Below are 26810 nucleotides of genomic sequence, written 5' to 3' on the forward strand. Positions count from 1 at the left end.
CCGGGGGTAACCAAAGCTATTCATCTCCCCCAATAACATGCCCACCCTGTTACATACAGCCCTGATTTACAGAGAGAGGGCTTGAGAGCCTGATCCAGCCAAGCGATGCTCTCCTAGCCAGGTGTATTCACTGGAGACTGCTCTGGAGGCTGGGACAATCACTTTGGCCTTTTGCTTGGCAGAATTGACATCCCCCCGCCCCCAAATCCCTCCCTGGCTCCTCGGGAAGCACCACCAAACGCCCTGCACTGGTGAGCTCCTCACTGGTGCTTTGGGGTTGTGATCCCCCTGCAGCTCTAAGGCCTCGCTTACCTGCTGGTGCAGAGATACAACTGCAGCTCTCCCGGCACGCCCTCCTAGTACAGACGCAGCAAAGGAATGCTCTGGGTCATCCAGGGCTGGGTATGTGACAGAGTGTCCTGCAGGGCCAGCTCATGCCTGTTCCCTCACCAGCCCTGCTTTGCTGCATCTACACAAGGGCTTTTGCTGGTGTAAAAACTGCACCCTTAACCAGCATTGCTGTCCCAGCAAAGGTGCCAGTGAAGACCTGGTCTAAGCTGTCTCTCCAGGCAGGTGAGGAGCTAGAAGGGCTCTAGAGGGGTGGATTTGAACTTGTGTTTTCATGAAACCCACCAAATAAATGGCTGTAGAGCCCCTCCCCCTGGTGGGCTCGAGAAGAGGCTGGCTGCACTGGGTTACTGCTGTTGTGGGGTCTCTTGCTCTCCTCTCTGGGCGCTCGCTGGTCCTGAGTGCTGGCTTGCTCTTTCCTCCTGGTTCTGGTTACTGCTGAGGGTTTGGCCACCTGGGTGTATCTCATGTTCTTTGGGATGGGCAGAGCACACCAGCCTGTGACCGAGGTGGGGCGAGCAGCCTCCTCTTTCCTTTCCTGGGCTAGTGGTTAGCCCAGAAGACTCTCCTGTTTGTTAGTGGTGGTACAGCGACACCAAGGCCCCAGCTGAGCTCCAGGCCCATTGTGCTGGGCGCTGTGCAAACCTAGAGTAAGAGACAGGGCTGCCCCAAAGAGCTCACACTCCAAATAGACACGGTGTGCAACGGGCAGGAGAGGATGGAGGTGCAGAGAGGAAGGGACGTTCACTGACTCACCCAATGAGCCATGGCAGAGCTGGCACAGAACCCAGGGCTCTTGAGTTGGAATCCAGTGCCCCAGGGGGAGGGCTCCTACTTAGGTGGGGTGTATGTCTTCACACATGTATTGTAGGGTACTCTGCTATTTCCTAGGCCCCAGATCTCATACCCAGCTGCCAGCCTGGGCTGCCAGATGCTCTCAGCTGGCAGCAGTAGCTCTCTAGAGAGGCTAATAGATGCAGTAGCACAGGATGCCTGGACAGCATTCTCTGGAAGGGTTTTACAGGCATTCCTAAGCTTGCGGTGACTGTACTGTGGGGCCAGACTGCAGACGGGTCACCTGTGTTTGTGTGTGTGAAATAATGAGGGTTGGTTTGGGTTACATGGCTTTCCGGAGAATCATGGGTCAACTGGTGACGGATCCTGTACTTGCTTCACTCTGTATTGATCTTACTTAGAAATCCCCCTCCATCCTCTTACACAGAGAAGGGGAGTGTCATGGTGACTAGAAACAAGCTGGCCTGGCCCCTAGGCCACGCTGCCTCAGACCAAATCCCTTGGGAGGGCGTCTTTAGCCTGTGCACCTGCACATCCTGCAGCAGGCCCTTGGTCCTGGAGTTCAGGGGAAGTTCTGGGGGTGGAGGCTCCTGCAAGCAGGCAGGACTGAGGCTGATGGTTTCTCCTTTCCCCTTCCCATTCAGACACTTCCATGGCCTGAGACATGGAGCAAAGCTGGAAATAACATAAGCCAAGCAGCTAGCCCCTGAATGAAGATGAACCCAGAGCTCACTCCCTCTGGTCCTGGTCCAGCCAGCTCTCAAAGCCATGGGCCCATTCAGACAGTTGCTGTTTGCAAGCTGTGAAATGATGACTGTGCTAAGTGAGAGCCATCCCCCAGGGGCTGATCCATCACTGTCATCTCACACCCAGAAATCTGCAACCCCAAGCGCAGACTCAGGTGACCAGAGATCAATTCTGCTCTCAAAGATCATTGCAGGCAAATGGAACAGTTTTCCAGGCGGGCATTGAGGCAGCTTCAGCTGTCAGTGCTTGTCTCGCTGGGTGCTGGAGCCCCGCTCTAATTAGCGTGCTTTCTTCTAGGCTTATAAACCAAGCCGCTGCCTCTCTTCATCTGTACTGCCTCCCTTGACCAACGGTGCGGGGAGAGAGCTCTGCACCTGGCTTGTTAAATGCAGGCTATGCTGGTGGGGCCCCTTCATATAGATCCCAGGAGGAAAAGGCAAGTGGTGCCAGCTTCCACCTTGCCAAATGGGCAGCAGCTGTGTGCTGTAGGCGTTCTCTCCATCTCTCTTCTCTCCTCACTCCCCCCGGCCTCCTCCACTCACCTGCCATCTCACCCGGTCCTCTGTCCTCACTTCCCACCAGGCCCTGCCACCCTCTGCCTCTGCCTCCATCTCCTGTCTCTTCTCCTCTTGCTTGAGTCAGGCCCTTCTCTACTGCACACAGGATGTCACTCGCTCTAAGGCCCTTTAATTGCTTAATTCTGCCCTGTAAACTCCCTGCCTCTCTGTGCTCAACAAGGACATGGGCATTGCCTTGATCTCTCTGAGCTGCTGTCATGGTTACAGGAATAGCTGCGCCTCTGCTCCGTTCTGGTCTCCCTGAACGGACCCTTGGGTGTTTGGCCTCTATCCTAGACCTGTCTGAATCTCTCCGGTTCTGCCGCTCACACCAGGGCCTGATTGTACTGACTGTGTACATCTGGTAGGCCCAGCCAAGTTCGGGCACCAGTGACTAGTGATGGTGGCCGACAACCTGCTGAAAACAAAGGTGTTTTATTTGCTAGGTTGTAGCAAAGATTGAGAGAGAGAGAGAAAAAAAACACCCACCCAAGGATTTTAAAACACCCGCCAGCCAACCTGCATATTTAATCACATCTAATCTGCTTCCCTACAAGCTATGGGAGATCGGCTACAGGAACAGAACCGAGCCATTGTGCATTGCTGTCACAAGTCCACATCCCCTGGTTTTCTCTCTGGCCCACCTTGCCCAAACCTTGGGGGCCAACCAAGCTCGAGCCATGATGGCTCCGCACCCGCTCAGTCTCAGTGAGAACGGGCCTCCTCTCCCTTTCCTTGGGTGGGCAGGCTCTGCTCCCGTCAGCCCCCTCGGGTAACAGAACTGTTCCCATGTGATACAGACCCCCTATGCTGCCGTCCGATCCAGGGGCAACGTTCATTACCAGAGAGCACCCGCATCGACACAGCTGCTCTGTAGGCTTCTAGCTAGTGGGTGTCCTGCCTCCTGCACAGGGTGTTAGTGTTACAAGGGGATGTTAGCAGAGACCATCTCTGTGGAGCTGGCTGCATAGCTGCACCTAGCTGGGCATGAGGCTGCACTGAGGTTCCCTACAGAGCAGGTTGCTCAGACTCTGACTGCGGGACCATGCTGGAGCTGGCCAGGAGCCTGAAGCCCAAGCACACTTTTGCACCTCCAGCCCCCTTGTGTAAGTGGCTCTAACTGCATTGGTTGGTATCTTCCCTGCTAGCTGCCTAGCAGCTGCTTGTGGGCTGAGTTCAGAGCAGTGAAGCTAGAACAGGGCCGAGCAAGAGCAAAGGGTTAGCTCTGCAGGCAGCACTCCTGGATCTGCGCTCTGACCCTTGGCACAAGTACAGGCCTCATCAGGCCATGCTCTGGGCACTGTGGGTGGAGGGTGAGAGCCCAGCCCTGTCTCTGTCATGCTGCCAGCGCTGGCCTTAAACCAGCCTTGCCTGAGATGTACCAGTGGTGGTGGGGGGCCCCACAGTGTGAGTGCTTTGCTTTTCCTGCCATGTGGGCACCGTGCCCCGTGGAATGTGAGTTCTGCTGCTTCGATCGCCACCTCAGAGGTTCTCTCGGGTGTGCGGGTTGCCTGGGAAACCTCTCTGATGTCATTGCTAATAAATCCCAGCCGATGCAGGTTGGGAATGTAACAGCCGAATCACAGGAGCGCTCTATTTTTGTTCCGTAACTTAATGGAAGTTCCAGGAGGCCTGATTTGCTGGGTTTGGCAGCCCCACAATCTCTCTCTCCCTGGGGAGCAGGCACTGCTGGAGCTGCCGGCTGGCACCAGGGAGTGTGATGTCATGGTACATAAGCACTTATGTTGGAGAGAGGTGGATGCAAAACAGCTCAGCAGAAAATATGAGTCGCTTCCTCAAGGGCTGAAATGTAGCCTGCCTTTGGGCTGGAGCGGGGCCTGAGTATACGGCGCCCAGCACCGCAGCATGCTGATTTCTTTTGTGCAGGTTGTTTCTTCTGTGCTGCAGGTGTGCATGAGTGGAAGGATGCAAACTGCCGACAGCCCCTCCTTATCAGGACACGAACCAAAAGTGGTCGTGAGATGCTTCTCAGAAGTGCCCCCAATGGGGACAGATTGGGCTTGGGGGTCCGAGCACAGCACTGGGACTCAGAGCGTAAATCTCCTAGCTCTGCCACTGCCTCACTGTGTGAGCGTCAGCATTTCACTGCCCCTCTCTGTACCTGAGTTCCCCAGCTGCAGATTGGAGATAACTCACTGTTTGAGGTCTGGGGAAGATGTAGAGAAATGCCCAGTGTTGTTACACCACTCGGAGCTGGTCAGCCCTGGCACCGCTGGCTCACTTTGGGTCACTGCTGTCTCCGGGACTTGCCATTTACACTTTTTCTTGCAGACTTGCCATGTTCTGCTGCTTTTGTCTCCCGCCAGGGAGAAGCTTGCCCTAGAATCAATGCCTTATTTCTAAGCAGACCTAGACAGGGGTCTCTCCATTTCCCTTTGTTCTGGCATTTCATTCTCCTCCCCTCCCCCGGCACCAGCATTAGCACTTAGCATCTGGGAACCCCAGCTCTGTAAGCTCTGAACACTTTAAGCAAGATGTCTGTGGCGGGTGTTGTTCATTCCAGAGAGTGGTTTTGTGACCTCAGGAAGAGGAGAACAGGTGTCAAATAGATGCTTGTGAAAGCAGGAGCATCCCTGGTAATTCAGGTGTGATGCAGCCATCCCTATGATGCTAAGGAAGAGCAGCCTGGAGGACAACCGCCACTGAATGTAGACTCTGACTCAGTGACCACACATCCTTTACCTTCTGTTCCCTGCCTGGCCTCACCGGCTTCTTGTCCTGGTGTCCACAGAAAAGCACTGATCTGGAGTAAAGAGGAGGCAGAGTCATGAATTGGAACCCACTTGAGATGCCGTCAGCCTGACTTGACATTGCCTCCTGGAGCATGAGGGAGGCTGGGTAGAAGTGGGGAAGGGGATGCAGCCACTTCTAAGGGCCGGGAGCCAAGGGGCTGTGCCCAGGTACGTGGCGGGGAGGCACTGACTGCACAAGCATGTGCAGTGGCTGCTCTGTGCCCAGCCTAGGCCCGGGGAGCCTGTTGTGCGGAGAGGGGTGTGCAGTGGGGGAAAGGAGAACAGCATGACACTTCCTCTCCCTCCACTGCAGTTTTCCGACAAACAGCTGGGAGGGCTTTGGTTACCATAGACCCCTTGTCGCCTACACTCCCCAACTGCTGAGCAGGAGGCGAGCTCATACAGACAAGCCAGCAGCCAGGTTCGCTGTTCTTGTGACCTGTCCTTTGTCCTTGTTTGCAGTGGGATTGGGGCGGGGAATGCTGTGGCTGGCCTTATTCCACTCGCAAACCCACTCAGGTGAGCTTATGCCCCCTATATAGGGGAGGGACTAGGAAACCAAAGCAACATTTCTATGGGTTCGTTTTCCTTGCAGCTGTGGCCAGGCCTCCCATCAGTATGGGTGAACAAATGGCTGCCCTGAAACACAGCGTTAGACTATCCCTGTCTCCTGCAGAGACCGAGCCCCTGCCCGCTTGATCAGCAATGAGGGCTCACTGCTGCACCTGTCCACAAAGGGCCGGCAGCTCTCCCACTGCATGGGCGTGTGCTATCATCCCTGGGCCGTGTGGAGCACCTTCAGTGCTGCGAGGAGGCAGCTCTGCTCCCCTGGCCCAGTCATCCCCTGGGGAAGCCACTTTAAAGTCATGAGGCTCTCCGAGGACTCTGGCAAAAGCTTGGAGCAGCTCTGCAGATGGCTCTAGTTCATGCTAAAGATGGCGTGGTCCAGGGTGTGGAACGAGTGTGAGGAGCAGGGCAGACAGGACAAGGAGAAAGGAGCATAGCGGGCGGGAGGAGTGGGGGCAGGGAGCAGCAGCCAGCAGCACTGGGTGACTGTAGAAGGGGGAAATGGTGCCGTGAGAACCAGACAGGCAGCGAGATTCTGAGAACGGGGTGGACAAATCAAAGGGGAGAGCCAGGCAGGGGAAGCACGGGGCCCCGGGGCGGGGTGAAACTGGAGCCACTGTGGTGTTGGGGTGGAGGGGGAGAGGCACGGTACAGCCTGCATGAGCCACCCAGAGCGGAATAGCTCTGTTCCCCAAGGCCAGTGTCATGTCCAGGGCAGGCCCACACCTCCTGCCTGCATGGTCGCGTGCGTCACTGTCGCTCTCCATTGTGTTCACACGGCTCCACTGTGCTGTGTGCTGTTAGTGTGTGAGCAGTGAACTGTGCTGGTCTCTGGGGGACGCTAGAGGGGGTTCCCGGAGAGGAGCCACCCCTGCATGCGCTACTTTTGGAGTGACCTTGCTGACTCCACAGCTGGCCCTGGTCACCAGCAAACCACGTCTGTTTTTTCCTTTTCTTTTTTTGCTTCAGGCGGCAAAAGCCTAGAGCCAGCCCTGGCAGCAGCAACGCGTCGCCCTGGGGCCGCTGCTGTTCGCGACACAGCGTGGGGAGCAGCGCCCGCACCTTGTGGTGTGGCTGGGTCGGGCAGGCTCCTAGCGGGGGACACTTGGGCTGGGGGCCGCCCCGCGGGGCACACGGAGCCGCCTGCAGATACCGCAGGGCTGGGGCGGCAGGGGGTGCGGTTGGGGTGGGAGTGAGAGCCCAGGGGTGGGGTGGGGGGGGGCAAAAAACCTAGAGCCGGCCCTGCTGGCCACCTGCCCTGCAGCAAAGGAACAAGCTGGAGGCCTGTAGCCAGTTCCTCCTGTTGTCAGGGCAAGACAGTGTCCCTACACCCCCCACCCAGGTCAGGATGTATGCTGGGGGAGGGGACCCTGCTCTGAGCCAGGGGCAGGTCCCCACCTGCCCAAGACTTGCTGCTCTCTGCAGGCTGTGTGAGGGAATCGCCACTCGCTCTCTGCTCCACGAGTCCTGTGTTGTGGGCCCCCAGCAGACCTTCCTCCGCTCCCTCCCACCCCATGCAGGAGGAGGATGCCTCTGAGCCTAGAGTCAGATCAGTGAAAGGAGCACCTACCCCCCTGAGTAGGGACTGCAGTGCTGGGCTGGCCTCGTTCTGCTGCTTTCCCGGGGCATCGCCTGAACCTACCCTCCATGTCCAGAGCCGATGGGGGGAGGGCTCTGTTCTGTACCCCTCCTCAAGCACCGTTCCTCCTGCACCAGTGCGCAGGGAGTACTGTGTTAGCACTCATGGCCTGGGCCCCTGCACTTGCTTCCCTCTGAGCTGCTCCTATGGGGCTGATTCTCCTCCCCCCCCCCCCAACTGGGCCCACTCCAGGCACTTTGAAGGGGAGGGAAGGTGGTCTGGAATTCCCACACCCCATTGGCATTTCCCCTAGAAACACCCACAAACACAGAGCTCCTGCGAGCCCCAGCATCCCGCTGGGGTGGCTGCCTGGGAATGGCTCCCCGGCTGCTGTTGCCCTCATCCCATGGTGGATGGTGGCATGTGGGGCTGCATCCTGCCTTTGCCTAGCCTTGCTGTGCCTGAGCAGCCTGTCTTCAGGGAGGATTACGATGGAGTTGTTAATGCACAGGGGAGGGCAATTGAAAGCTGTGATGGCTGAAGGCACACTAGTCCCAAACTTCCCGCTGCAATCAGACTGCCCCATGGGGCCCCGGGGACGCTGCCCTCGTTATCTGCTGGCTCGAGGGGATCTAACAAAGTACCCTCAGTGACGCTTTGCCATGGCGCTGTGCTGTGAGGTGCTGTGGAAGGCAGGGCGGGATTGATGGCACTGGCTCAGCATAAAGCTGCTAACGAGCCATCCCTGGGGTTTACATTGTCCTAGCTCGTTGCCGCTGGAGGAGTAGGGTGAGTTTTGTGCAGCTGGGCACTGTGGATTAAACGTAGGGCAGTGTGTGTGAGAAGGGTTAATGGTAGCCCTCTGTGAGGGTGTCTTTGTGGAGGGAAAGGCAGCGGTTGCAGCCGCTGCTGAGGGCTCTGGCTTGCTTCAGCTCTCATCTCTCCCCTGTGATCATGGCAGCGGGAAAGCTGCCAGAACGTCCTTCCTAATCCACATGCCAGCCAGCGCAGGGATGTGAGGAGCCCCTGGCGTCTTGTCACACAATTAACTTCTGACGTTCCACAGGAGAGTGGAGCAGGAAGCCAGTGCTTAGGCCGTAAGGGGCATGTTTTCTTCAAAGCGCTCTTGAGCTGGCGTGTGATGAATGCTGGCTCCTCCTTAGGGACCTGTTGGGTGGGAGGCAGAGAGTAGCTGATCCTGGCTCAAAGGGACGTTCAGTTCCCCGGCTGATGGGAGGAGAGCTGGAAGGCTGTAATGAGCGGCTGGGGCAGGGTCTGCAACCATGCCCTTGAATTCCAGACCAGCAAAAGGGGATCCCTGTAACTGTGACAGTGCTAGAGGTCATTCCCCTGCAGCCCTACCTCCAGCTGCCTCCACTCTCTGAAGACACTGCCGGTGTCATGAAGGGCCTGTTAACATGGCATCGGGAGCTATGTCACCCAGGTCCCAAGGGGGCTGAAAGCAGGACTCCCTCTGAGTCTCCGCACGCTGACTGTGGTAAAGGGAATGCCTATGGGATTTAGGCCCCAAGCTCTGTGCCTGGCCTCTGTCCCTCCTCCTGTGCTTAGGGGTCACAGTTCCATGCAGCTGTGCTGAGGCTCTCTGCCCACAAAGGGGCCAGGGGTTGAAATCGTGCATCTAAGGCAGGGACACTGAAGTGTTTGTTGGCATAAGCCTGTAACAATGAACAGGTTAGGGGCCAGTGAGAGGCTGAAGATGGTGGTTCTAATCTCTGTCCTTGGGCCACTTGCCCAAGACCTTGATAATGAACATGGAGAGAACATGAGCTTCCCATGTGCGGTTCCCCACTTACACTCTTTACTCTTGTGTTTGACCACGGGGCTGGGAAACTCAGGTGGGCAGTTTCACTCCCTCTTTCTAAGTGTCACTGCATGATTCTCAGACCTCACCAGGGTGACTTTGAACATTGAGGGACCCCCTTATATTCCCCCTTTTCCATTGAGTGTGGATCCCCCTTCCATTGAGCAGGATGGGCAAGGCAGGGTGGTTTTAGGCCTCAGGTGAAGAACCCCTGCATTAGTGTTGTGCTGTTTGTCTGGTTTATAGGCTTTTCCCTGGCTCACATCTTTCTAGTATCAGAGTGCCTCAGCAGCTAACCAGCACACCCTGGCAATTCTCCTGGGAGGTGGGGAGGTCCCCTCTCCATTTGATGGGCGAGGGTCAGAGGAGTCACGCAGGAATTAATGGCAGAACCAGTCACTGAACATGGAACTTGAGTCCTTTATGCAGATCTTTTCTCCACCTGCTGCTGCTTGCGTTGCCAGCGTGATGCGGGAAAGGTTAGAAAGAAAACTAAAAAATGGCTTTTCCTATTGCACCCCCAACCCTGGAGCCCTTTCTGTTCCTGGGTTAGGGCTTTAGTTCCTTCCTTTCTCAGGTAAAATAAAGCCTGTGTTTTGGGTCTCAGCTTTGTGAGTGTCCCTTGATTCACATAGTATTTCTCAGCTGTCTGCCGGCACATTACAGCAAGGGAAATACGGACCAAGATTTATAAATGTGCTCCAGGCACAGCTGTTCAGGACTCGCTGAGCTCCATTCATCTTCTGATGCTGTGTGGCTATATATCTAGCTGCGTTCATGTGCCCTTGTAAATGAGATTTCTATCTCCCAAGTTCTACCTTGTGCAGATAAATGCGCTCCGTTCAATGGACTCTGCTCCTGTTCAAATTAGTTATGCAGTAATCGGAGCAGGCCATTGCTGGGAGGAAATATCCACTTGAGTTCTCTCTGCTAATGGCCCGAGATTATATAGTGTAATTGCTTTCTTATGGACGGACTTGCAGCCCGCTGGCCACAAGAGACCTGACAAGATGGGATTGCTGGAGTAGACTCCAGGCTGGGAGTGAAACTAGCTGCCCCATGCAGCATGCAAGGAGAGATTGGAAGATGCCTGAACGGAGTGCCGCTACCTGCAGCAAAGGCTGGGCAGCTCTCGCATTCCACAGTATTTCCTTCTCCTGCTGACTCTACGCTACCTTCTATTAGGGTGACCAAATGTCCTGATTTTATAGGGACAGTCCCGATATTCGGGGCTTTGTCTTATATAGGCACCCGTCCCAATTTTTCACACTTGCTATCTGATCACCCTACCTTCTACAGCCCCTTTCAGCCAAGGAGGGCTGAGTGCTTTCCAGTGCTTAAGCCGCCTCCTCATCCTCTGAAGTAGATATCTCCATTTTATAGGTGGAGAGTCCCTCTGGAGCTGGGGCCAGGCAGCCCAGGGGTGTAGGGCCGTCACCCAGTCACTTTGCTTCACTTCTCACCCTGTTGGGGCCTCCCTGCCTCGGTTGCCTTTGGAACAGAAGGGCTCATGAAAACCGTCTGTGGCCAGTGTGATCACACTGTGCCCATGTGATGGGCTCGGTCCAGCCAGCGCTGCTGGCCTGGCCAGGTTTAGGGGCAGCCCAGGGCACACAATGAATTACAGCTAAGGATGGGAAGCTGGCCCTCCGCTGAATTTGGTTGCAAAGCATGACACCTAGTGGCCAGAAGACTCTGCATTCACCAGCTGTTCACAATATCCCTCTTCCTTTCAGTCACCCAACCATTCACACGGTGTCGCCAGCCCCAAGAGATCAACAGCCAGGAGATGTTTAAAAATAACAAATGTTGGGTCTTGGTCTTTGCCTTCTGGTGTTTAAGCTATTAGGGGGTCACTTCCCAGCTTTCCTCCCCTGCCACAGGGCTAGCCTGCTGAGATTCTTGGGTATTCCCATGACTCCAGGAGTTGGGGCTTTCAGAAGCACCCTGTATATGGTGGGAGTTGTGCTAAGATGGCGTGTGTACCCCTTGGGTGGCACAACGGTGGCACCAACCCACTGAGGGCTCTGGTGTGGTTTGTCGGGTGGGAGGAGGAGGAGTCAGTGTGTTCCCTAGTTGTGGGCCCTAAGGGGGGGGGGCAATAGGCTCAGGAGCTGCACTGCACTCCTGTGTCACCCCCCACTCATGCTGAGCCAGTTGTTTCTCTGGGCTCTGCTCCCTCCCCAGGATGAGACCCTGCTCCCTTTATGTGTGTCCCCTGCCTCACCTCCCTATGGGGCCCTACCCCTTTGGGGTCGCCTCCTCCCTGTGTCCCCAGCTCTGCTCGCAGCCACTTGTGACCACTAGGCTTTGCCATCACAGCTCCAGGGTGGGGAGGGAAGTGGGTGGGCCCTTGAGCTAACTTCACTGGTGATGCAGGTGACGCCCCTCTCCAGCAGGCCACCTGCTCCCCTCCCTGGTCCCTGCTGCTGAACAGGCAAGGGTGGGCCCGAGCACCAAAGCAGGTGCCCCGTTCAGCGCCTTGCCCACTGCACTGCTGCCGAGCAGCCTCGGGGACAGCAGGTCCTGTGGTGCTGGCCATGGCACTGGGCGGTGCGGAGCTGGGCCCTGGCTTGGTGCTGATCCCAGCTCCCATCCAGAGCACAGGCAGGCCTGTGGTGGGTGTGGAGCTCTTTGCCCTGGCCCCTGCAGTGTATATCCCCGGTTCCCAGAGGGGTTGAGGGTGACCTGTCTCCTTGTCTTACAGGTATGTTGGTGGTTAACGTGACCTGGAGGAACAAGACGTATGTGGGTACGCTGCTGGATTGCACACAGCACGACTGGGCGCCCCCCAGGTAAGCATCGGGAGACTCAGGTGCCGGTCCAGGGAGTCTCGACTGTAGAGTGTCCTCACATCTCTCTGGGCTCCCCAGAAGGGCTTTGGAGCTGCAGTGTGCATGGGCAGGGCCCTCGCTGTCTGGGTCTGCTTCCCAGCCAGTCTGCAGGCCCTTCCAAGCAGACCGACAGAGAGCATGGGCCAGCACTTCTCCTTTCAGCTGGCCCCACCACTGCCACTATCTCGGGGACAAGAACAGAGGCTTCCTCTGCTGTCTCTGGGCCACTGAAGTTAGGCTTGACTCAAGCCATTCAACCTGTTCCTGGCGGGTCCTGTCCCTTGGCATCCCTCCATCGCACACGCAGGGTGGCCTGACACCAGGCCGGCCCCCTGGAAGTGCACTGTGAGTAGCAGCAGCAGAGCTCTGCTGGCTGGCTGCAGCTCCCAGCTAGCCATTTTGGGGAAAGCACAGAGGCAGGCTCTGGGGGTTGACCTGTGTGTGGCTGTTGCCCCCATCTCAGCTGCCCCCGCCCATGTACTGTAAGCCTCCTTCGCAGGGAGCGCGGGGTGGGGTGCGGGAGGAGCCCCCAGTGCTCCGAAGAGGGTGACTGCGCTGAGCAGACACCAAGCTCCTTACGCAGGGTGCCGCCCCCCCCCCCCCCCCCCCCCCCCCCCCCCCCCCCCCCCCCCCCCCGCCGCGGCCCCCCCCCCCCCCCCCCCCCCGCCCCCCCCGCGGGGGGCCCCCCCCCCCCCCCCCCCCCCGCTCTGGCCATGGCACTGGTGTGCCTGTGCACTGTCCTGCATGCCAAGCTCTGGCTGGTCCTGAGCATGTGTTGTTTCCTCCCCAGGTTCTGTGACTCTCCCACCAGTGACCTGGAGATGCGGAACGGCCGGGGCAGAGGCAAGCGCATGCGCCCCAACAGCAACACGCCGGTGAACGAGACGGCCGCTGCCTCAGATAGCAAAGGGACCAGCAACAGCAGCAAGACACGGGCGGGGGCCAGCAGCAAAGGGCGCCGGGGGAGCCAGACCTCCTCAGATCACCGCCCCCCGCCCAGTGGCGCTGCCGAGGACGTGAAAGCCAGCCCCTCCTCAGTGACCAAGCGGAAAAGCAAGCCCCTTTCCGACATGGAGCTCAACTCCAGCTCGGAGGACTCCAAGGGCAGCAAGCGCATCCGCACCAATTCGATGGGCTCGGCGGCAGCGCCACCAGCCGGGGTCAAGGTGGAGCCTGTAGGCCTGGACAGGAACTGCCCCTCCCCCATCCTCATCGACTGCCCTCACCCCAACTGTAACAAGAAGTACAAGCACATTAACGGGCTGAAGTACCACCAGGCCCACGCACACACAGACGATGACAGCAAGCCGGAGGCGGACGGGGACAGTGAGTGCGGTGAGGAGCCGCCCCTTCACACCGACGTCAGCAGCTGCAACGGCTCCCAAAAGGGCTCCCTCTCGCCGGCCCGATCGGCCACACCCAAGGTGCGGCTGCTGGAGCCTCACAGCCCCTCCCCATCTGGCAAGTTCAGCACCAAGGCCCCCTGCAAGAAGAAGCTAGGCGGGGAAGGCGACATGGACCCCGGAGCCCTGTCCAACGACGGCTCCGAAGACGGCCCCTCGGTGGCGGACGAGACGAGCAACGATGGTTTTGACTCGCTAGAGAAGAGATGTCTTGACAAGGAGAAGTGCAAGAAGCCAGCTGGTGCTAAGCCAGATAAGCTCCCTTCCAAAAGCTTAAAGTCCGCCAGACCCATTGCTCCTGCTATTCCCCCACAGCAGATCTACACCTTCCAGACGGCCACCTTCACCGCAGCCAGCCCCGGCTCTTCTGCCGCTTTGACCGCCACTGTCGTCCAGGCCATGCCCAGCAGCCCCCAGCTCAAGCCCATCCAGCCAAAGCCCACGGTTATGGGGGAGCCCTTCACAGTCAACCCTGCCCTGACCCCTTCCAAGGACAAGAAGAAGAAGGACAAGAAGAAGAAGGAGTCCAAAGAGGTTGAAAACCCCCTGACTCCTGGGAAAGTCTGCCGAGCAGAGGAGGGCAAAAGTCCCTTCCGAGGGGAATCGGGGGAGCTCGGGACCAAAGGGGAAGGCCTCCTGAATGGTTCATCTGACCCACACCAGAGCCGGCTCGCCAGCATCAAGGCTGAGGCGGATAAGATCTACAGCTTCACCGACAACGCGCCAAGCCCATCCATCGGGGGGGCCAGCAGGCTGGAGAATGCTGCTGCCACCCCAGCTCAGCCCATGACCCCGCTGCACGTGGTTACCCAGAACGGGGCGGAGGCGGGCTCGGTGAAAACCAATAGCCCGGCCTATTCGGACATCTCGGATGCGGGGGAGGATGGGGAGGGCAAGCTGGAGAGCATGAAGGCCAAGGACCCAGAGCAGCTGGTCAAGGAAGGCGCAAAGAAAGCGCTTTTCCCTCCCCAGGCGCAGAGCAAGGACTCCCCGTACTACCAAGGCTTTGAAGCGTACTACTCCCCGGGCTACCCCCAGTCGAGCCCTGGGCCCATGAATCCCAGCAGCCAGGCTGCCGTGGAGAGCCAGCCCTTGAAGATGAAGAAGGATGAGGAACAAGAGAGCCCGGAGGTGAAGGTGAAGAGTGAAGGCTGTGAGGAGAAGAAGGTGGAGCTCAGCAGCTCCAGCCAGCAGCCCTCGGTCATCCAGCAGCGCCCCAACATGTACATGCAGTCCCTCTACTATAACCAGTACGCCTATGTGCCCCCCTACGGCTACAGCGAGCAAGGCTACCATGCCCACCTGCTGAGCACCAGCCCAGCCTACCGGCAGCAGTACGAGGAGCAGCAGAAGCAAAGGCAGAGCCTGGAGCAGCAGCAGCAGCCCCGCGGGCTGGAGAAGAAAGCAGAGCTGGGCCTGAAAGAGAGGGAGGTGGCTCTCAAGGAGGACTGGAAGCAGAAGCCGTCCGTCCCTCCCACGCTCACCAAAGCCCCTAGCCTCACGGACTTGGTGAAATCGGGGCTCAGCAAGGCCAAAGAGCCGGGGGCTGCCGACATGGCCAAGTCAGTGATCATCCCCAAGCTGGAGGACTCCTCCAAGCTCCCCAGCCAGGTGGCTGAGGGACTCAAGGTGAAGCTGGCCGAGGCCAGCCACCTGGGGAAGGAGGCGGCGGAGTCCAAAGTGGGCACAGAGTGCGGCAGGCAGGCAGAGGTGGACCCCGTCCTCTGGTACAGACAGGTAAACGCTGCTGCCTGGGGGGGACACTGAGGGCAGCAAGATGCTGGCACGGGGTGGAGTGGTGGGCAGAGGGCTTTGGGCACGGATGGCCAGGGCAGTGCTTCCCTTCCATATCCTCCGCACCACGGTCCCTCCCTGCAGCAGCTGGAGTGTGTCCCCCCTTGTCTGCTCCGGCGAGGAAGGAAGTGCGCTCGTCACAATGCAGTGGGGCAGCTGCCTGGCTGGGGCCCCTCCCGCGCCAGGCCATGGGAGCCATATCTCCCCTCTCTCTGGCTTTCAGGCTGTTTGGTGGGGCTGGACCTCCCCTGCCACTTGGCTCCCCTGCAGGAGAGGGTATGATCTGATGAGAACCAGTCAAATGAAAGAGTCACATTCAATTACATCATGTAACAGCAGGCAGTTAAAAAGTGAGGAGTGCTTATATACAAATGTGCTTATATGCAATTGCTAGACGTCTAAATTATAAGATGGATAAACTAGAGTGCCTCATATTAAATGAGGCTATTGATATAATAGGCATCACAGAAACTTGGTGGAATGAGGATAATCAATGGGACACAGTAATACCAGGGTACAAAATATATCGGAAGGACAGAACAGGTCATGCTGCGGGGAGTGGGGAGTGGCACTATATGTGAAAGAAAGCACAGAGTCAAATGAAGTAAAAATCTGAAATGAACCAAACTGTACCATAGAATCTCTATGGATAGTAATTCCATGCTTGAATAATAAGACTATAGCAACAGGGATATGTTACTGACCACCTGACCAGGATGGTGATAGTGACTGTGAAATGCTCAGGGAGATTAGAGAGGCTATAAAAACAAAAAACTCAATAACAATGGGGGATTTCAACTATCTTCATATTGATTTGGTACGTATCCCCTCAGGGTGGGATGCAGAGATAAAGTTTCTTGACACCTTAAATGACTACTCCTTGGAGCAGCTAGTCCTTGAACCCACAAGAGGAGAGTCAATCCTTGAGTTAGTCATAAGTGGAGCACAGGATCTGGTCCAAGAGGTGAATATAGCTGAACCGCTTGGTAGTAGTGACCATAATATAATTAGATTTAACATCCCTGTGGTGGGGAAAACACCACAGCAGCACAACACTGTAGCATTTAATTTCAGAAAGGGGAACTATACAAAAATGAGGAAGTTAGTGAAACGGAAATTAAAAGGTACAACACCAAAAGTGAAATCCCTGCTAGCTGCATGGAAACTTTTTAAAGACACCATAATAGAGGCTTAACTTAAATGTATACCCCACATTAAAAAACATAGTAAGAGAACCAAAAAAGTGCCACCATGGCTAAGCTACAAAGTAAAAGAAGCAGTGAGAGACAAAAAGGCATCCTTTAAAAAGTGGATGTTAAATCCTAGTGAGGAAAATAGAAAGGAGCATAAACTCTGGCAAATGAAGTGTAAAAATATAATTAGGAAGGCCAACAAAGAATTTGAAGAACAGCTAGCCAAAGACTCAAAAAATTACAGCAACAATTTTTTTAAGTAGATCAGAAGCAGGAAGCCTGCTAAACAACCGGTAGGGGCCACTGGACGATTGAGATCTAAAGGAGCACTCAAGGACGATAAGGCCATTGCAGAGAAACTAAATTGATTCTCTTTGGATTGGTCTTCACAGCTGAGGATGTGAAGGAGATTCCCATACCTGAGCCTTTCTTTTTAGATAACAAAACCTGAGGAACTGTCCCAGATTAAGGTGCCAATAGAGGAGGTTTTGGAACAAATTGATAAATTAAACTGTGATAAGTCACCAGGACCAGATAGTATTCACCCAAGAGTTCTAAAGGAACTCAAATGTGAAATTACTGAACTGCTAACTGTGGTATATAACCTATCACTTAATCCGTATCTGTACCAGATGATTGGAGGATAGCTAATGTGACACCAAGTTTTAAAAAAGGGCTCCAGAGGTGACCCCGGCAGTTACAGCCCAGTAAGTCTAACATCAGTACCGGGCAAATTGGTTGAAACTACAGTAAAGAACAACATGGTTTTTGTAAAGGGAAATCATGCCTCACCAATCTTGTAGAATTCTTTGAGGGGGTCAACAAGCATGTGGACAAGGGGGAGCCAGTAGAAATAGTGTACTTATATTTTCAGAAGCCTTTGACAAGGTCCCTAACCAAAGACTCTTAAGCAAAGTAAGAAGTCATGGGATAAGAGGGAAGGTCCTCCCATGGACTGGTAACTGGTTAAAAGATAGGAAACAAAGGGTAGGAATAAATGGTCAGTTTTCAGAATGGAGAGGGGTAAATAGTGGTGACCTCTGGGGGGGTCTGTGCTGGGACAAGTCCTATTTAACATATTCATAAATGATCTGGAAAAAGAGGTAAACAGTGAGGTGGCAAAATTTGCAGATGATATAAAACTACTCAAGATAGTTAAGTCCAAAACAGATTGCAAAGAGTTACAAATGAATCTCACAAAACTGGGTGACTGGGCAACACAATGGCAGATGAAATTCAGTGTTGATAAATGCAAAGTAATGCCCATTGGAAAACACAATCCCAATTCTACGTATAAAATGATGAGGTCTAAATTAGCTGTTACCACTCAAGAAAGAGATCTTGGAATCATTGTGGATAGTTCTCTGAAAACATCCGGTCAATGTGCAGCAGCAGTCAAAAAAAGCGAACAGAATGTTGTGAATCATTAGGAAAAAGGGATAGATAATAAGACAGACAATATATTGCTTCTATATAAATCTATGGTACACCCACACCTTGAATACTGAGTGCAGATGTGGTCACCCCATCTAAAAAAATATATACTGGAATTGCAAAAAGGTTCAGAAAAGGGCAAAAAAATGATTAGGGGCCTGAAACACCTTCCATATCAGGAGAGATTAATAAAACTGGAACTCTTCAGCTTGGAAAAGAGACGACTAAAGGGGGATATAATAGAGGTTTATAATATCATGACTGGTATGGAGAAAGTAAATAAGGAAGTGTTATTTACTCCTCATAACACAAGAACTAGAGGTCACCAAATGAAATTAATAGGCAGCAGGTTTAAAACAAATAAAAGGAAGTATTTCTTCACACAATGCACAATCAGCCTGTGGAACGCCTTGCCAGAGGATGTTGTGAAGGCCAAAAGATTAATAGGGTTCAAAAAAGAACTAGATAAGTTCATGGAGGATAGGTCCATCAATGGCTATTAGCCAGAATGGACAGGGATGGTGTCCCTAGCCTCTGTTTGCCAGAAGCTGGGAATGGGCAACAGGATGGATCACTTGATGATTCCTGTTCTGTTCAGTCCTTCTGGGGCACCTGGCATTGGCCACTGTCAGAAGACAGGATACTGCACTAGATGGACCTTTGGTCTGACCCAATATGGCCGTTCTCATGTTCACTCCCCTCTGATTTGAGTGGTTGCCAGAAGTTTGGTACTAGCTGGATTTACATCAGAAAAGCAGCTGGCCAAGGAGCATGGGAACTACCAGCCGGGTTAGCAAAGCAAACCTGTGCAGTCTGTGAGGATGGGCTGGGGGCCACGGGCACCAACAAACTAGTGCCGGGACAGGAACGGCCTGGTCCCCTGCAGGGCTGCATGCCACGCTGGCCACTTGGGCCCCAAAGGGACGGTGAGGTCGGAATTGGGACATGAGAATGGAGGGAAGCTGGCAGAGCCATCTGCCCTGTGGGGGAGACAGACAAGGCTGGTGGGGCATTCTCCTTCCACGCCCACACTCTGTTTGCCCCCTTGCCCTTTAAGGCTCCTATCACTTTGCAGGCCAGTGAGCACCAGACATGTTGGGGGGAGGGTGTTGGCTGCCTACCCTGTATGGTGGGTCAATGGCTCTTGAAGTGGGAGAGAGCTGTGGGTGCCCATGGTGCCCGGCCTGTCATTTTGCTGATGGCAGTGTGATGGCAAAGCACTTTGCTGGGAGTGGGGGTAGATGCTGGCTGGGAGAGGCCGCAGCCACCTTCTCCTTCCCTAGCCGCTGTCTGGCCTGCAGCCTGCGGTGCCCGTCACCCTCTGGCTCGCCCCGGGGAGCAGCACGGCGGTGAATGCCGGGGCCACGGCCGCACGGTGCAGCACTGGGATGCAGCGACTCTGACGAGCTCTTTGGTTGACACAGGAAGCAGAGCCCAGGATGTGGACCTACGTTTATCCCGCCAAGTACTCGGAGCTCAAGAGCGAGGATGAGAGGTGGAAAGAGGAGAGGGATAGGAAGTTGAAGGAAGAAAGGAGCCGAAGCAAAGAGGCTGGTCCTAAGGAGGATGGGAAGGAGAGCACAAGCTCCGAATGCAAACTGACATCCCCTGAGGAGTCCCGCATGGTGGCGAAAGACCCCAGACCCAGCGTCCACGTACCCGTGTCTTCGCCCCTCACCCAGCATCAGTCCTACATCCCCTACATGCACGGCTACTCCTACAGCCAGTCGTACGACCCCAACCACCCCAGCTACCGGGGCATGCCCACCGTCATGATGCAGAACTACCCAGGTATGGGCGCAGCCGCTGTGCTGGGGGCTACCCGCTGGCCCCGGGCCCAGCCAGAGGAGTAGATTAGACAGCAGGCCGGGGAGAGTTCACTCCATGGGGGAGGCTTGCATCTCCTCCCCTCCCCTGGGTGTGTTTCTCGGGGCCTGAGTCAACCATAGAGGGGCTGGGTGCAGCAAGCTGAGTGGTGCTTGTAGTGCAGTCCCACCGTAATAACTCAGCCACCACACAGCCTCAGACTGGTGCCTCTGGGAGGGTCCCCAACGGCTGAGCTTGGCAGGGGTCCCGACAGCCACAGGAATGGACCGGCAGCTCAGAGCAAGGTGGGAAGAGGAGGATTGAATCTGACTGGAATGGCTGCAGAAGTGAATGCTGGGTGAGCAGGGGGCGGGGGAGGGGGTCGGCCCTTCTGCAGGGTGCCCATGGCCCTGCCAAAGGCCCAGTCCCAGTAGCAGGGTGGCAGAGCGATGGTGCAGCAGCTTTTGTTAGCACTGCATGTGCTGCAGGGCAGGGGCTGCAGGCCGGTCCTCCAGCTGTCCGCCAGCCGGCTAGCTGGGTGGGCAGACGTCCCTGGGCACATTAGGGCCATGCTGGCTCATGGCCCTCGTTATGGGTGGCCTGGGGGAGCGTCCCTGCCGAGCCCATGTGTCTGATTCTCTGCCTTGGCACAGTGACGCATGCTGCTGTCATCCTGGGCTCAGATGGCAGGAGCCCCCTGCCCAGCAGGCAGCCTGGGGGTGGGAGGCCTGTGGGGGCAGGGAGGGGGCTGGCGCTGGCGTTCCCTCCCCCAGGCTCTGACTGGCCTCTCCCCTCACAGGATCCTACCTGCCCTCCAGCTATTCCTTCTCCCCATATGGCAGCAAGGCCTCCGGGAGCGAGGATGGTGACAAAGCACGAGCCAGCCCCAGCGTGAGCTGCAAACCCAGCTCGGAGTCCAAGGCCCTGGACATCCTGCAGCAGCATGCCAGCCACTACAAGAGCAAGTCTCCCACGGTGAGGGTGGGATGGGGCTTCCCTGGCCTGGGGCCCTGATGGGAAGTGGGGTCTGAGCCCCCTCTGCCTGCCGCTGCCCTGGGAGTGAGAACTGCACTCAGTGCTTCCTCCTGGCCCGGCTGCCGGGGGGCTTATGGGCCCCTTCTCCTGCCCTTGGAGTTACTCTGGCACAGCCTGTCCCAGACCCGCCACGGGGACCCCTGGAAGGCCCAGGACCCCAGCGCTGCATGTGCTGGCCCATGGCGCCCTGGGCGGTAACCCCAGCCTGCAGGGCAGAAACCAAGGCCCAGGATACCCAGTGAGTCAGTGATGCGGCTACTCCGTCCCATGCACTAACCACCAGACATGGCTTCCCCTCCGGCCCTGGGGGAGGCTGGGCCCGGCTTGGGGCTGGGAGTCCCTGGGAACGCCCAGGTTTGTGGATCCCTCCTGGAAGACACGGGGAGATGTTCCTTTGGTGCGGCACAGCCCAGAGGCTCCTCCTGCGACTCATCCTACAGGGGCTGAGGGTTGGAGTCGTTTACCTCCTAGTGATGGGCTCGCTGGGGCCTACAGGCCAAGCGGTGAACGGAGGGCAGACGGGAGTTGCATTAGTGCAACCTGCCGAACGTGCCTTTGCCATGGTGCTATATGGCCCACCCGCAACCCCTTCCCCCGCCACTGCGGGGAGCCACCCACTTCACTGCACAGCCTGTCGGACAGGAAGTGGAGAATACTGTGTCTGGGTAGGGGCACTTGTGGGGAAGAGTAGAATTGTCTCAGTTGGGCCAAAACACTGGGCTCTGCTGAGAAAAGGCCCCACTGGACTGGCAGCTCCCAGCGCCCCCTGGCAGTGTAGTGGGACCTTTGAGAGAAGTGCCCCAAATGAGTCCTCGTGTGGGTGCCTCCCTGGCGCAGCTTGGGCCAGGCCCCACCCGGGTGGAGTGAACTGGCTGAGCCTGGCACTGTTCTGGCCTCGGCCACATTGTCGGGGAGAGCTGTGGGGAGGGGTTTGGCTGCTGGCTTGGCCGTGCTTTGCGCTCTGAACTCGGACAGCATTGGCTGCTCCGGCACAGCTGGCTGGAATTGTCTCCCCCAGGGTGGCCTGTGCACCGTGCCGGCCCTTCTGAGCTCACTGGGTGGGAGTCCTACCGCTGCCGGCTTCCCAGGCTGGGCTCTTCCTCCCCTGCCCTCCTCACTGGGGTCTGTGCTCTCCTCTCCAGATCAGCGAGAAGGCGTCTCAAGAGAGGGAGCGTGGTGGCTGTGGGGTGGTAGGAGGGGGCGGAGGCTGCAGCAGCGTTGTGGGAGCAGCAGGAGGAGAGAGGAGCGTAGATCGGCCCCGGACCTCCCCTTCCCAACGCCTGATGTCAACACACCACCACCACCACCACCTGGGGTACTCCCTGCTGCCAGCCCAGTACAACCTGCCCTATGCAACAGGTGAGAGCAGCCTGTCCGCCTCGCGCGGCGGCGTGGGCAGCCCCTGCTGGGCTCGAGTTGCGGCACAGCTCCCAGTGGGAAGGGGAGGCACGCCGGCGTGTCTGCCTGGGATGTGGAGCCTGGAGAAGAGAAGGGCTGGAGGGAGGATGGAAGGGTGGGGCAGCGGGTGTTAGTGGGCCTGCAGCTGGGGCAGTGGGGTATGCAGATACAAGCAGTGGGAGAGTGCCTCCTCCTGGCTGATCTCTGTGAAGCAGCGCATCGGTCTGGAATTGAGCTGGGGAATGCAATAGTACAGACCTCCCCTGGATGTACACGGTGAATAGCTCCCAGTGCGGGGCTCTGCCAGCCCAGGGCTGAAGCAGGCAGGGGGCTGCTCTTGGTTCAGCCCCAGAGCCGTCCCCATCCCGGAGCACACTTCAGAGCAAGTGGCGATGACGGGAGGGTGGCTGAGCTGCCAGCTCGCCCCCTGGCACCGCCCTGGAGCTGGCACCTTCCCGTGGCACCGCTGTAGGCACCAGGTCACTTTCCGGCTCTGCTTCTTGCTGCAGGTCTCTCTTCGACAGCCATCGTGGCCAGCCAGCAGGGCTCTGCTCCCTCCTTGTACCCGCCTCCCAGGAGGTGAGAATGGTAAGGCTGCTGCATCACTCCCGCAAAGGGGATGGGGGGAGAGAAAGACCCAGGGCATGGGAACAGCTGAGCAGGGAGAGCCTCCAGCCGCTGGACAAACGTAACATCGCAGTGGGGTCGGGAGAGCCTGGGGTCTTGGGGCAGAGGGTAGAACCAGGCAAAGTGTGGGCAGGGGCTGTCCTAGGTCCTTTGCTCTGCTGGTGCCCCTCACTCCTGACCCACAGCCCCCTGCTAGCCCAGCCTGGGCTGCCTGCTGCCCCCATGGCTCTGCTGGTGCCCCTCACTCCTGACCCGCAGCCTCTGCTAGCCCAGCCTGGGAGTTCCCTAGACAGCCATTCCTGACTGCTTAGTAAACACTGTTACAGGGCCTGTGTGAGTGGCAGCTGTTTGCTTTGCCCACCTGTCTCTGCAGCTGCTGCAGGAGAAGGGAAGGAGGAGGAACCGTGTCTCCCGGTTCCTGTGGCTGGGGCGCCCCTTGGTGGATGCAGCAGCATTGGCACTGGAGTGATTTCTCCTTTGATTTTTCTGGCAGGACGCGCCGTGATTGGATGACGGAGTCTGTACCAAGTCATGTGACTGGCTCACATGAGGAAGCGCTGGAAATTCCATTAGACATCAGTTGAATGGTGTTAATTGTTCTGTTTGACGTTCCTGCCCTAATCTGAGGCAGACTTTCCTCTTCCCGATGGGACACACGGAGTCCCCACCCACTCCATGCCCCTTTCCTTGTGAGCCGGGGAGCTGGAACCTACAGGAATATTTATTCTTCTGCTCACAGTCCCTAGAAAGGGAAGCAACCTGCCTGTCTGGTGCATATGAAGAGGCAATGGAAGCAGAGAGGGTTTCTGGTGGATTTGATTCAATGTCCCTCTGGAGGTCACTGCTTCGCCAGGGTCTGAGCAGCACAGCAGCGCAGGACACGGGGTGGGGAGGGAGCGCCAGTCGGGCCTGCTCAGCACGCAGCCCTCCCACCAGCTGCACTTGGCTCCGTGGGAGCGCAGCCCAGATCGCTACAGTCGAGTTGCCTGGCCACAGAGTCGCAGTCCCAGGGAAGAAAGTTTAGGGCTCTTTTCATTTGTAGTAGTGCTGATAGGATACCAGCGAGGAGTGTGGTGGGGTGTGTCTCGTGAGCGAGCCTGCGTCCGCCCACGGACATGTCAATGTGGTGTGAGGGTGGGCTCAGTGCACAGTGGGGGGACAAGTGGGCTCGTGCGTCTGCAGTGTGGGGAGGAGAGCACGTGTCAGTGCAGCGGGGGGGTGAGCGTGCGTCAGTGCAGCGGGGGGGGGGGGGGGGCGTCAGTGTAGCAGGTGGCGCATTCACACTCCGGCCATGTACTTGGCCGGTACCCCGAGTGCCATGCCCTGTGTTGGGCAGGTTTGTCTGTGTCCAGGCAGCACAGAGAGGTGCTGGGCGCCCAGACTAGTCCAGCTGGGGGGTGAACAGGCATCACCAGCCAGGGTGACAGTTGCTGTTCTGGCCCCTCCAGGTGATCTGCTGCCAGGGGTTCTCCCCTCAGTCTCCCAGCGCCCCTGCCAGCCTTGTCTCTTCTGCCTCCTCCTTGCTGCCTCCTTTCCACTCATCTTCCTCAGACCCGCTGCACTGGCAGCTGCCATCCCCCTCTAGCCCCCCCGCCTTCCCTGCTGGCAGGGGGCACGGGTTGCTGTGGCACAGACTAACCTTGATTTGGCACAAACAAGGCCATTGGGTGGGCTCTTCCTCTCTGAGTTTTGTGAGCATTCTGCCCCCTGCTCCGCCTGCAGGGTTGATCGGCTGGGTGGCCGTTCCTCCCTGCACAGGCCTAGCGCCTCCTATGTTTGCGTAGGCGGCAGTGTGTGTGTGTGCGAGCGCTAGGGTGGGGGTGTGCCGGGCCTGCTCTCGGCACTGCACGTGGGGGTGGGGGGACCGGAGGCTCCTCCCACGCTGGATGAAGTCGAGTCTCCTCCAGAGGTTGGCCAGTATGTGCAGATGGGCGACGGGTCTGCTCCGGGCTAGGGAAGCAGCCGATGGCAGCACCAGCATCTCTGCCTGGCTGCTGCAGGGGCCTCTGCCTTGGGCATGCCAAACTCCAGTTCGTTTGGCAGGTTTTGAATTTCGGATTCCCGAGCTGTGAGGGGCATGGGTGGTGAGAGCACAGAGCAGTGGGTCCAACGCGGCTGGGCCCATCCCCCTGCCCCTGGTGTGTGTGCTGTGAACCTCTCCCCACCATGGACGTAGATGCCCAGGCAGTGGATGTAGCACTCTTACCGCTTTGCCAGGCTCCATTAGCCCAACTGGTCCTTGCCCTCCCCACTCAGCTGGCCTTGCTGATGTGCTGTAAGGACCGTGCTCCCTGGCCTATGGGCAGCATGGGGGTGCTGCTTCGAGGGGCTGATCTCCAGGAGTTAGCAGTCACTCGAAGCTGATCCCAGCCGGCCTGTTCCACCCCGTGCTCGTTGCTTTCACTCTGAGTCTTGGGAGGTCCCCAGTGGAGCAGGGGCTGGCTCGCTCCCCACTGTAGGCTCACCTCCAGCCTGTGCAGTGTCTGGTGAGCTGTGCTGTCCCTGACCTTGGGAGCTGTGTGCATGGTGCCTGTGTCGCCGTTGTCCCGGGCTGCGCGCCGCCCGCGGGCGCTGTACATACTGTAAAAAGGAATTGTTTGAAAGCTGTTGTTTTGGTTTTTGTTTCTTTCCCTGTGGGAGGAGCCCAGCCCCCCACCTCCCGGGTGCAATCAAAGAGGAGCCGCTGTTCAATGTGTCAGCCCTGGTGTCCAATGAAGGCAGTGTGTCCACGCAGCCCCGCCCCCTCTCGCAGCTGCCCTTCATTGGACTGATTCTTTTAACCTTTTCATTTTGTCTGTCAAAGGAACCCGGGCGCTTGCTCCGCTTACGGCCAGGCTCTGTCTGCTGGATGGGAGGGGCCAGCCCATCCTCCCCCATCTCCCGCAGGGCTCAGCCAAAGGGCCGAGGGTGGGGTGGTCTTTCCCCAGGTTCTCGGGAGCAGGAGGCTGGGAAATGCTACGCTGCCCCCCGGCACCTCCAGGACACCTGCAGCTTGGCCGCAGCCAGAGCAGAGAATCCACCTGCCACCGCCCAGAGCAGCTGCCCTCTGGTCACTTGTCTGGTGTAATGGCCTGGGGCCCAGGCGGGTTTCCTAGGGCCTGTCAGGGTAGGGAGGGTCGGATTGGCTGTGAGGATGGGAACTGCCTGCCTGGCTGGGGTGGGTGGGAGGCAGAGCCCCATCCCTGGGGGAGTCCTGGGCCTAGCCTTTCGCTCTGCATGTGGCCAGGCAAGCGTCTCCCAAGCTGCTGGCATGAAGTGACCCTGCAGAGCCACCGGGGGCCCATGGAGCCCCATTCCCAGCAGGGAGGCGGGGACCCATTTGTGTGTGTGTTGGTACCAACGAGGGGGTTGGATGGTCCAGGTCAGGTGGCTTCGGGTTCCTTATGGTGGGGCTGGGGGTTGGTCTGTTCCTGGTACCTTGGGGTGGTGTCACCAGCCTGCTCCCCAGCCGCCCCCCACCAGGCACCTTGGCTCTGGCAGCTGGGAGACCGTCGGGCAGCCTTGCCGGGCCTGAGATCTCCTGGGGCTGGGCAGCGCCAGCTCCTGGCCTAGCCACTCGGGGGTGGGGGGCCTGGCAGAGAGGGTTCTGGCATGGTTGAAAACGGAAGGGTTTGGGCTTTTGGGATGATTCAGCACCCTGTGCCCAGCTGCTGCCAACAATCGCGGGCAAAGAGTTTCCCAGCCCCCCTTTCGGAAGTGCCACCTGCCCTTAGGTGTTAATTAAAGCCACGGTGTAGTAACCCATAGTTTGAGGTTTGACATTTTCAATGTTCCTAGTGGGCTCCTGCAGCAGCGCCCCCTGCTGGGGAGTGGGGTGGTCCGCTAGGTAGGACGCTGCAGTCCTGTCCCTTGTAGCAGTGTCTGTTCAGTGAGTTACTCCCCCCATGCCCTGGAGCACTGTGATCAGGGGTCCCAGCGGGGCGGTGAAGCGTTGATGTTCTAGCTCTTGTTTCGGTTGGAGTTGCTGTGTTGGGTTTAATTTCAGTCTTCCTGATTCTGCCCTTCTGTAAAGTGTACATTATTACCAAGCTCCTTGTTTTTTATATATATATATATAAATATATATATACACAACCTGCTCTCCCTGCCCGGGGCCAGTCAGGCAAGGAGAGAGAATA

The 26810-nt window shown here is 57.3% G+C and overlaps 1 protein-coding gene across 4 annotated transcripts in view; it reads left to right on the forward strand.

The window, feature by feature from the left end:
• Positions 1 to 23878, forward strand: part of ZNF609 (zinc finger protein 609) — a 125145-nt gene extending 101267 nt beyond the window's left edge. For 2 of the 4 annotated variants that reach the window (XM_034784046.1, XM_034784047.1), the window contains exons 4-10: positions 11876 to 11963; positions 12793 to 15142; positions 19251 to 19617; positions 20432 to 20607; positions 21810 to 22026; positions 22575 to 22653; positions 23186 to 23878. In XM_034784046.1, coding sequence (XP_034639937.1) covers positions 11876 to 11963; positions 12793 to 15142; positions 19251 to 19617; positions 20432 to 20607; positions 21810 to 22026; positions 22575 to 22648 — 3272 coding nt within the window. In that variant the 3' untranslated portion in view covers positions 22649 to 22653; positions 23186 to 23878. The remainder of the gene's footprint in view (positions 1 to 11875; positions 11964 to 12792; positions 15143 to 19250; positions 19618 to 20431; positions 20608 to 21809; positions 22027 to 22574; positions 22654 to 23185) is intronic. The other 2 variants (XM_034784048.1, XM_034784049.1) reach the window with 2 other exon arrangements.
• Positions 23879 to 26810: the final 2932 nt, after the last annotated feature.

The sequence above is a fragment of the Trachemys scripta genome, chromosome 10 (genome assembly GCF_013100865.1).
Source record: "Trachemys scripta elegans isolate TJP31775 chromosome 10, CAS_Tse_1.0, whole genome shotgun sequence".
In the NCBI taxonomy this organism is placed as follows: domain Eukaryota; kingdom Metazoa; phylum Chordata; order Testudines; family Emydidae; genus Trachemys; species Trachemys scripta.